The sequence below is a fragment of the Oncorhynchus mykiss genome, chromosome 9 (assembly GCF_057628025.1).
Source record: "Oncorhynchus mykiss isolate SJ-2025 chromosome 9, ASM5762802v1, whole genome shotgun sequence".
Lineage (NCBI taxonomy): Eukaryota > Metazoa > Chordata > Actinopteri > Salmoniformes > Salmonidae > Oncorhynchus > Oncorhynchus mykiss.
The window spans coordinates 76,656,610-76,667,875 of NC_143030.1; the positions used below are offsets into that span (position 1 = coordinate 76,656,610).

Sequence of the window (11,266 nt, forward strand, 5' to 3'; positions counted from 1 at the left end):
ACCTCATGAAGCTGGTTGAGAGAATGCCAAGAGTGTGCAAAGCTGTCATCAAGGCAAAGGGTGGTGGGTCTTTGAAGAATCTCAAATATAAAATATGTTTTGATTTGTTTAACACTTTTTTGGTTACTACATGATTCCATATGTGTTATTTCACAGTTTTGATGTCGTCACTATTATTATACAATGTAGAAAATAGTAAAAATAAAGAAAAACCCTTGAATTGAGTAGGTGTGTCCAAACTTTTGACTGGTACTGTACTTTATTAACATCTACATCGTACATATTTAAATAATGTTGTTTTTATATTCTTTGGTCTCACTATGTTTGTGATAATGCTCAAATCTGGATTCAATAAAAATGTCTGCAAAATGGCAGGTTTTGTGCCTGATGGTGGCCTAACAAACTCAAACAAATGGTCAGTCCTGTCACGGTCTGAAGTCTGTGGGTTTATGGCAATGTTACATTATTTGGAGGAAAGTAGCGGAGGTGTATGTTGAAAGTGTGTGTGTGTGTGTGTGTGTTTAACTATACTTGTGGGGACCGGGAAGTCCCCACGGGAATATTTTAAATCAAACAACATTTTTACAAACTGGGGACATTTTGTTAGTCCCCACAAGGTCAAATGCTATTTCTAGGTGGTTTCCGGTCAAGGTTTGAGCCAATCAGTGTTAGGGTTAGAATTTGGTTTAGCGTTAGGAGCGAGGGTTAGTTTTCGGGTTGGGAGCTAGTATTTGACCAGGGTTAGGAGCTAGTTTTCGACCAGGGTTAGAAGCTAGGGTTAGTTTGGGGTTACGGTTAGGTTTTGGGGTTAAGGTAAGGGTTAGGTTTAGGGATAGGGGTTAGGGAAAATAGGATTCTGAATGGGACTGAATTATGTGTCCCCACAAGGTTAATTATACGTGTGTGTGTGTGTGTGTGTGTGTGTGTGTGTGTGTGTGTGTGTGTGTGTGTGTGTGTGTGTGCGCGTGCATGCGTGTAGAGTTTTGACTTCTGCTGTCATTTCAACATGCAGGAACACAAATACATGTGGCCATAACTATCCATCGGGTTGCTAGCATACAAGATTGAGTTTGAATGTGTGTGTGAATGCATTAGCTCAGTCAATACATAGTAGGGATCTGACCCTGACACTGTGGTGGTCATGTAGGCCTGGATAGAAGACTCCCAGGGTCCTTAGCCTTCATCCGCATGGCCAACAGACTGGATGACTTATACTCTGTCTCGGGCCCCGGCTCAAAGGAGTGGCCCCCGAGGGCCCCAGGGAAGCTGTGGAGGGAGTAGAGGCCGTTGATGCCAGGGTGGTGTTGGGGGTGATGGTGAGGGTGGTGTGGGTGGCTGGAGGACGGGGGCATGCCCATGAAGCCCACAGAGGGGAGGTTGCTGTGGGGATGGGGGTAAGGGCTCATACAGGAGGAAGACATGGTGTCAGGGCCCAGGACACAGCCCCCGCCGGACCCCCCTCCTGCACCTGGCCACAGGTTGCTCTGCATCTACAAAGGAAGAGAGCAGTCTGATTAGAGACCAATGACAACGCTCCACTGACAGGCTGCATAAAGGTAATTCCCATCATGCTATTTGAAATTTAAATGCCAATGCTTGGTAATTCAATGTATGGGGTCTATATCATTATTGATTGGTTTGATTGGTTGATTGATTGGTTTAAAGGATTCTAATTAGTCTGTGATGATAATGATAGAAGGGTTATAGCTAGTGACCACTATGATCTATGTGTCAGTGTGTATGCTATCTAGTACCTATTGGAGGGAGGCAGGAGGGAGATATCGTATGTAGTGACCAAAGATCTATGTGTCAGGGTGTACCTGGTACGTAGAGACATGGGCGCAACTTTCACTGGGGGGGGGGGGGGGGGGGGGGACATTCTGAAATTGCAATTTTTTTGTCCCGCCCAGCTTTGTCATTGGAATGTGATACAAAAAGAGGTGTGCTTTAGGACCATGCGGACGCCTCCGAGCGATCGGATTGGCTGTTTGGAGTGTTTATCCGACTGGATATAAAAATATATATATATATATTAATTAGAATTATGTTCCCACGGCACTTCTAAAAACCAAAGTTGCACCACTGTGCGTATGTCGTGACCAAAGATCTATGTGTCAGTGTGTACGTTATCTAGTACCTATTGGAGGGAGGCAGGAGGGAGATATCGTATGTAGTGACCAAAGGTCTATGTGTCAGTGTGTATGTTATCTAGTACCTATTGGAGGGAGGCAGGAGGGAGATATCGTATGTCGTGACCAAAGATCTATGTGTCAGTGTGTATGTTATCTAGTACCTATTCGAGGGAGGCAGGAGGGAGATATCGTATGTAGTGACCAAAGATCTATGTGTCAGTGTGTATGTTATCTAGTACCTATTCGAGGGAGGCAGGAGGGAGATATCGTATGTCGTGACCAAAGATCTATGTGTCAGTGTGTATGTTATCTAGTACCTATTGGAGGGAGGCAGGAGGGAGATATCGTATGTAGTGACCAAAGATCTATGTGTCAGTGTGTATGTTATCTAGTACCTATTCGAGGGAGGCAGGAGGGAGATATCGTATGTCGTGACCAAAGATCTATGTGTCAGTGTGTACGTTATCTAGTACCTATCGGAGGGAGGCAGGAGGGAGATATCGTATGTCGTGACCAAAGATCTATGTGTCAGTGTGTATGTTATCTAGTACCTATTCGAGGGAGGCAGGAGGGAGATATCGTATGTCGTGACCAAAGATCTATGTGTCAGTGTGTATGTTATCTAGTACCTATTCGAGGGAGGCAGGAGGGAGATATCGTATGTCGTGACCAAAGATCTATGTGTCAGTGTGTATGTTATCTAGTACCTATTCGAGGGAGGCAGGAGGGAGATATCGTATGTCGTGACCAAAGATCTATGTCTCAGTGTGTATGTTATCTAGTACCTATTCGAGGGAGGCAGGAGGGAGATATCGTATGTCGTGACCAAAGATCTTTGTGTCAGTGTGTATGTTATCTAGTACCTATCGGAGGGAGGCAGGAGGGAGATATCGTATGTCGTGACCAAAGATCTATGTGTCAGTGTGTATGTTATCTAGTACCTATCGGAGGGAGGCAGGAGGGAGATATCGTATGTCGTGACCAAAGATCTATGTGTCAGTGTGTATGTTATCTAGTACCTATCGGAGGGAGGCAGGAGGGAGATATCGTATGTCGTGACCAAAGATCTATGTGTCAGGGTGTACCTGGTACGTAGAGATATCATACGTAGCAGCAAAGTGGTTTCGCACCTCCTGGATCTTCCCATAGCGTTCTCTCTTCCTCCACTTGGCCCGGCGGTTCTGGAACCACACCTGACGAATCAAGAGAGAGACTAAGGGAGAGATTGGAGAGATGATTTTTCTCTACCATTATATAGGATCCCTGCCTTGCCACGTTCCTACCTGCCTGAAAGAATTTGGCTTCAATTTGTTACAATAGAACATAGAAATAGGCCCTGGGATACTGATTCATCTGGGGGGGTGACAAATATCTAATACTATTGCAAACTCTGTTAGCTACTGTAGCAGCATGGGTAGAGGGGACTTTGTATTTTCTGTGTAGAGTGGCATTCTTCTACCTGTACACGGGCCTCTGTGAGTTCGGTCCTGAGGGCCAGCTGTTCCCGGGCGTAAACGTCAGGGTAGTGAGTCTTCTGAAACACTTTCTCCAGCTCCTCCAACTGGAAGGTACTGAACGTGGTGCGGTTACGACGTTTCTTGTTCTTGCCCGATAGGTCGATGGAGTCTGCTATGGAGTCCCCTGGTTGGAGACCGTTGGTTGGCTCCTTCAGCTTGATGCAGCAGTCTGAGCCAATCACGGGATAGCCCATGGGCTTGGGACCCGCCTTCTCTCTGGCTGAGGGAGGAGCATACAGGGAGGGAAAGAGAGAATGGTGGTTACATGTTCAAAACAAAGTGTGTGTGTGTGTGTGTGTGTGTGTGTGTGTGTGTGTGTGTGTGTGTGTGTGTGTGTGTGTGTGTGTGTGTGTGTGTGTGTGTGTGTGTGTGTGTGTGTGTGTGTGTGTGTGTGTGTGTGTGTGTGTGTGTGTGTGTGTGCGTGCGTGCGTGAGTGCGTGCGTGCGTGCGTGCGTGTGTGTGTGCGCGCGCACAAAGTACATTTCTGTGTTTAAGCAAGGCTCAGATGTCTACCCGTGGTAATATTGTCACACAGAGATGCTCAGATTACACCGCTAACCTAAGGCTGACTAGGGGTGGTTCATTAATGTCCACTGGCAGAAAATGCAATATTCTCCATAATAATAAACTGAATTCATTAACGTCCACTGTAAGAGGCAGCAACGTAACATTCTCGAAAATAATAAACAGGATGCAGCCACGCAGGCTTGTCTTTTCTCCGGTAGACACGACTAAGATCTGAACGAGAAACCTTCCCATGTTGTCTCAGGGGTCTCCCAGCTCCTCCTCCCCCAATACGAGGTACGAAGGCCTGATGAGAAACGTCGACATGAGAGGTAACTGTAGTATTATGGTAAAACACTAAAGTGATCTGCTTGTGGTATCGTTTTACTACATGAACAAATGAGATAGTGTTGGAAATCAACTTTAGTTAGAAATAAATGATGGTTTAGTCAGATTTGACCAGACACAACATTCCAGCCTACTGCAACACGGTTTGTTTTGATTCGCTGTCAACACCCTTCCTTAAATGAAGGTCTTGAATCACTGAGCAGAAAACAAACTCTGATGTGTGAGTCCCAAATGTATTAAACCATTTAGGAAGTTAGAAATTCGACCCCCATTTGACCCATATTTGATAGAAAGTACGATTGCGTGTATAAAATAACAAACCAATGAAATGGCAATCTACACGGAGTCTACAAAACATCATCAACAGCTGCTCTTTCCATGACATAGACTGACCAGGTGAATTCAGGTGAAAGATATGATCCCTTACTGACTTGTTGAATCTACTCCAGTGTAGATGAAGAGAAGAGACAGGTTAAAGAAGGATTTTTAAGCCTTGAGACAAATGAGACATGGATTGTGTATGTGTGCCATTCAGAAGGTGAATGGGCGCGACAAAAGTTTTAAGTTCCTTTGAACGGGCTATGGTAGAAGGTGCCAGGCGCACCGGTTTGTGTCTAGAATTGCAACGCTGCTGGGTTTTTCACGCTCAACAGTTTCCCATTTGTGTCAAGAATGGTCCACCACCCAAAGGACATCCAACCAACATCACACTGTGGGAAGCAATGGAGTCAACCTCAATGGAGTCAACATGGACCAGCATCTCTGTGGAACGCTTTCGACACCTTATGGATTCCATGATGAGTGGATGACTGGACTGTACCATCATGTTTTACTCTGGGAGTGTTTGACTGGACTGTACCATAATGTTTTACTCTGGGTGTGTTTGGATGACTGGACTGTACCATAATGTTTTACTCTGGGTGTGTTTAGATGACTGGACTGTACCATCATGTTTTACTTTGGGCGTGTTTGGATGACTGGACTGTACCATAATGTTTTACTCCAGGTGTGTTTGGATGACTGGACTGTACCATAATGTTTTACTCCAGGTGTGTTTGGATGACTGGACTGTACCATAATGTTTTACTCTGGGCGTGTTTGGATGACTGGACTGTACCATAATGTTTTACTCTGGGTGTGTTTGGATGACTGGACTGTACCATAATGTTTTACTCCAGGTGTGTTTGGATGACTGGACTGTACCATAATGTTTTACTCTGGGCGTGTTTGGATGACTGGACTGTACCATAATGTTTTACTCTGGGTGTGTTTGGATGACTGGACTGTAGATAGATGTATGGATGTTATTGTTCATGTTAATTGTCCCTCACAATGAAAACAGGGAGGGGACTGTGGATCTGTCTCCGTCCGTTAGTACGTTGCTACATTACAGTAATAGTTATTAAGTTAAATTTGTTAGTCACACGTGCGGGGGGGTGGGGGGCATCATTCGTAGGGACGACATGTTTACTGTTGCCTTGTTACAGTATGTCTAACTCTGTGGTCCCAGAAGAGAATCACTCTCCTTCAGTATCTGCACTCTCCCTATGTCCTAAAGTAATATACATGTCCTAAAGCCTCACACAGGGACCATTTGAGAGCAGTCATTTAACATCAACCTAATTCAATTTCTGTCCCAAAACAGAGGGCTTTTCTTTCACCGTAACACAACATTCCTGTCCTGCGTCTACAAAATGGAAACCCTTTACCCAATGTAGTGCATTACTGTTGACCGGGACCCTTAGGACTCTGGTCAAATGTAGTGCATTACTGTTGACCGGGACCCTTAGGACTCTGGTCAAATGTAGTGCACTATATAGGGAATAGGGACCCTTAGGACTCTGGTCAAATGTAGTGCACTATATAGGGGATAGGGACCCTTAGGACTCTGGTCAAATGTAGTGCACTATATAGGGGATAGGGACCCTTAGGACTCTGGTCAAATGTAGTGCACTATATAGGGAAAAGGATGCCATTTTGGATGTAACCCCCTGATGTCTATTTAGATCCAACCACACATTATAATTCATCATGCCAAGAGATTGGAAAGAGGTTATTAAGATTTTACAATCTAAGAATAAGTATTTAAAAACACGTCAGACATTCTGTAGTGTAGCTTTTACTAGTGGTGTAAAGTATTTAAGTAAAAATTATTGAAAGTACTACTTAAGTAGTTTTTTGGGGGTATCTGTACTTTACTTTACTATTTATATTTTTTGACAACTATTTATTTTACTTCCTTACATTCCTAAAAAAAAAAGTATGTACTTTTTTTACTCCATACATTTTCCCTGACACGTTAAAGTACTCCTTAAATGTTTAATGCTTAGCAGGACAGGAAAATTGTCCAATTCACACACTAATCAAGAAAACATCCCTGGTCATCTACTGCCTCTTATCGAGTGGACTCACGAAAACACAAATCCTTTGTTTATAAATTTGTTGTCTGAGTGTTGGAGCATGCCCCTGGCTAGCCATACATTAAAAAAAAAAAAATAAGTGTGGCGTCTGGTTTGCTTAATATAAGGAATTTGAAATTATTTTTTACTTTTGATACTTAAGTACATTTTGGCAATTTCATTTACATTTTGATACTCAAGTATATTTAAAACCAAATACTGTTAGACTTTTAATTCAAGTAGTATTTTACTGGGTGACTTTCACTTTTACTTGATTCATTTTCTATGAAGGAATCTTTACTTTTACTCAAGTATAACAATTATTTATTTTTTTTCCACCGCTGGCTTTTACCAAGAGCCCACATCCTCTCTCCCTATGGTCCAGTGTAATTGGAGATGCACAGTATGTGAAATGCATTACAAAACTGTGCAGTCGAGATAAAGTCCAAATGGACCAATGTGAGTATATACTGACGTCACGTGGAAATTTCAGCTGTTATCTCCCTGGCCTCTTGTTCTGTAAATGAAAAATGTAAAATTTCGGGAGCATTGGATTGGGTTGGACAGTATTTTATAATGGACTTCTTATGCAGATTAGATAATGAGATTGAAGTCTTGAAGCGTTAGTAACAAGTTTTGCATTTTTGTAATTGTACTTTTACAAATGTCAAATGCTTTCTTTTGAATCATTTTGCATTTGTAAATTATAATTTTTTGACTGTGAAGGGTCAAGAAGTGTCAACATGCATGAGATCTCAGGTTATGAATACCTGATCAATTGATCATCCCCCTATCTCAATATATCTATTTATTTCTATTACATTTTTAGGCTATGTGGTATACCATCCCACTGCTCTACCATCCTTAAACCCTAACCCTCCCCCCACCCAAGCACCGACAAAACAGGAAGACTAGTCTGCCTTTGAAGGTGTGTGAGTCTGACTGTGCCCCAGAATGTTGGACAGCAAGCAACTGTCATGTGGACCACATCTCCACTCAAATCTGACCCAGAAAACCAACACTCAGGTTAAACTGCTTTAGAGTTCACACACTGACAACAAATGGATTTCTCTTGTCCCAAAAAAAGTATTCTAATCATACCAATATTTGGGGGTCTCAGGAACCGCAGTATTATATAGTCAACAACCCTTATTTTGAACATTTTAATAAACTCTTTCATTTAGGTGTTTTTAATTTGTAAAAACTTTGTGTGCATGTGCGTGCGTGCGTGCTCGGCGTGCATACGCACTAGTGTGTGCGTTCCTGTGTGTGTATGCACGCCTGCCTATGTGGTCAAGTGAGTGTGCGTGGGTGGGTTGTGTTTGCTAATATCTGAAGAATCTAAGAAAATAAATAATTCAAGACCAGTCAAAGCCTGTGGAAATAGAATATCATCCAGTCAATTTGACATCAGACCTGTTATCTAGATTTCAGATAAAGATAAACTGTCGAGATGGAGGTTCTCTGCTCCACCATATGGCTGTCTTTGGCAACAACATGAATCAGACTGATATGAATGTTATTCTGAACACATACATCACTAAGTCCTTATCAGGACTCACATGCCTTCATTGGCAACTTTAGAGGATGGATTTCACAACTTCAATAAATAATACTGAAGAACCATGTCATATCCTAAGACTTGAGTTCATGGGATATTATACAAGTTTAATCGAGTGTTTCAAACTTGGACTGCTGTATTGTTGCATGCTTCAAGCCAAATATATATATTTTTTTGTTGATCAAATCTCACATTACATTATCAAAACATCTGAGTTGGCCAAAGTTTTATCTAATTTGCATTTTCAGTTTTTATATCTTTAAGTTAATCTAGTTCTAATTTTGAATTCAATGGTATTAATGAATTGAATATATTTTACAATTATTTTGAGAATGTTCTAATGTGATGATATTGAAAAAGAAAATGTAATCTGAAAAGTTTGACGTAAACAACAAAATGACACGGAGTCAAATGTTGCATAAAGAACATCTTGAGAATCTAATTTGGATATGTGCAACTTTACTTAGCTATTCAGAAACAAAAACAGAACTTTCAGATAAGAAACATGATCAATTTCAAATAAACTTTAGCTGTATTATTATTATTATTTAAATGTATGAATGTATTTTGTGAAGGCTGCACGGGGTTGAAGTGTTTATACCGCACGGGTGGAAGCTTCCTGCACGGACGCCGTAATCACGCACCTAGACGGTTCAGTCACTTTCTGACCTTTGGCCCGCTCGCACTTTACATCAAAACTAATTGTGACTACCAGTGTCAAGTGCAGATAAAACCCGATGACATATTTATCACCAGTGATGTGCGTCCACTTTTACCAAGTGATTTTTACATTGTGATAGCCTACACTTGGTGACAAAACTAAGGTAGCCTAAAGGCTAAAATACATTTTTAGATATAGTTGCACATTAATTTGAGTAGGCCTAGACAATTACGTGGGCTATATCATTTTGTAGTCGTCTAGGCTTATAACATGCCATGGTGTATCAACATTTTATAGGCAACAATGGAGAAATTATGTGCACCAAAAAAAAGAATTAAGTTCTGAAAAAGAGCTCGCAAGGAACAGAATATAGGCCTAATTCAATATGTCAGCCTAGTATTATCATGTGTGGACTAAGTAAGCCGTAGCAGCATTCAGATCTATACTACAAAGTAATTCCGTTTTGGGGGGGAGATTTCTTTGATCCTGTCCTGCTGTGGAACACTATCATAATCTATTCAAACAAGCTGAATAGTAATACAACTGTAGGTGAACAATTAAAATCAGACATTTAGAGAAAACGAATTACGATCATTGGAGACGTTTTTGTCCAAGGCCTTGAAAAACACGCAGGCTGTGCAGCGCCAAAGAAACTCTGAAAATATATTTATCCGAGTCACCACACTATAAAGTCAAACTTGAAACAATTTGAGGTAGCCGGATACAGAAATGTTGATCTCCATTATCTTTATTACGATGGATTTTGCCAATGTTTGATAAGTCAAACGGTTTCCACAGGCAATAGATTCATGACATTATTCAGTTAGGCCTATATTATTTTGGTAAATAGCCTACGTTATAATAATATTAATAATAATAACGATTATTATGATAATTATTACTATTTTCGTAGCCTCACACACTGATGGCCGTGATTTCGATTATTTTAATAAAAACTCCACTTACCCTCCGAGTAATTGTCATAAAACGAGCCCTTCCCGCTTACTGATAAAACCTTTTGGTCCTGATTAATATTTTCCATGTATTTGCTGTGTTTGTTGGGCAAGGCGCGAGGATTCGTGGAGGCTGCCCCGTGCGTAAAGTCCGCGGGCGCGCCGTCGTTAAACCGTCCCATGGAGCTTGAGCTGTAGAAGTCACCCTGATCCCGGAGACTCAGACGGTGAGCGAGAGGAAGATGTGTACTTTTCTGTAGTTCATCGCAGGGAAGGAACGAACCTCCAGAACTATTCTGATCCAAACCGGGAGAGCTATTCAGTGTTGTCCGGTTTGGCTGCGAAGAGAAAGATAAACAACTGTCCGCCTCCATCATGAGGTCAGTCCGGGATGCACTTTAACGACTCTACTCTGGTCCCGGTTACAGTGAAAGCAAGGTTTCTGTGCGAGCGCGAGTTTTTTCTTACTCTTTTCTTCGTTTCAAGTGGGTGGGATTTAGGAGATCATGAACAAAAGACCCGTGAAACAGGGAGGACCAAGCGGGACAGTGGGCTGATATGATCCGCCAAGAATTCAATCACGTGTGATTCCTGTCGCTACAATTAACCATTTAAATCCTCTTTCATTTTGTTACAAAAACAAGCAGATGACTAATTCGGGCAGGGACATAGAGAGCATTTTACGCAAGGCACATTAAACAAACATGAAGGCGTTTTGTTATGTTCAGTACCAAATGGCCAAATGCGCCCGAGGAAATGTATTGGTGCCCTCATTTTTTTCACTTTGTTTTACAGATTATATTATTTTAGACCCAACTGGCCGGATTAATGTCAATATAACAGTAATTCTTTGTGATTGAATTCAGGGAATGTGGGGGGATATCTATGGATATCTTGTAATTATATTGCATCATAATCTGTCGGCTACAATTCATGCACAACGTTGAATTTCAAGCTCTTTTTTGAAGTTCTTTCTCAAATGCATTCTACTTGAAATGTTAGAATACGCATCATTTCAGTAGAACACTGCCGATACATATTAAAAACATTAGTGGGCCATCTGTTAGGCATTTTTTTCTTAAATGTTGTTGGCTACATTTTGAATATCCACAACGAAACTCAACTAAGGCATTTTGGTTGAAGATGAACATCACCTAAAATCTACTGAATAGACGAGATATCTTAGTTATG

At 41.6% G+C, this 11,266-nt stretch overlaps 1 protein-coding gene across 2 annotated transcripts; it reads right to left on the reverse strand.

The window, feature by feature from the left end:
- Positions 1-297: 297 nt before the first annotated feature.
- On the reverse strand, positions 298-10,546 carry LOC110517102 (homeobox protein aristaless-like 3). 2 transcript variants are annotated; one of them, XM_036988921.2, is made up of 4 exons: positions 10,089-10,546; positions 3,592-3,869; positions 3,218-3,325; positions 298-1,490 (listed from the first exon to the last, which is right to left on the reverse strand). In XM_036988921.2, exons 1-4 carry the CDS (start codon positions 10,450-10,452, stop codon positions 1,140-1,142), a joined length of 1,101 nt encoding a protein of 366 aa, XP_036844816.1. In that variant the 5' UTR covers positions 10,453-10,546; the 3' UTR covers positions 298-1,139. The 2 variants fall into 2 exon arrangements, with proteins under 2 accessions (XP_036844816.1, XP_036844817.1); XM_036988922.2 differs by having other exon boundaries at positions 900-1,490; positions 3,263-3,325.
- Between the last annotated feature and the right edge of the window lie 720 nt (positions 10,547-11,266).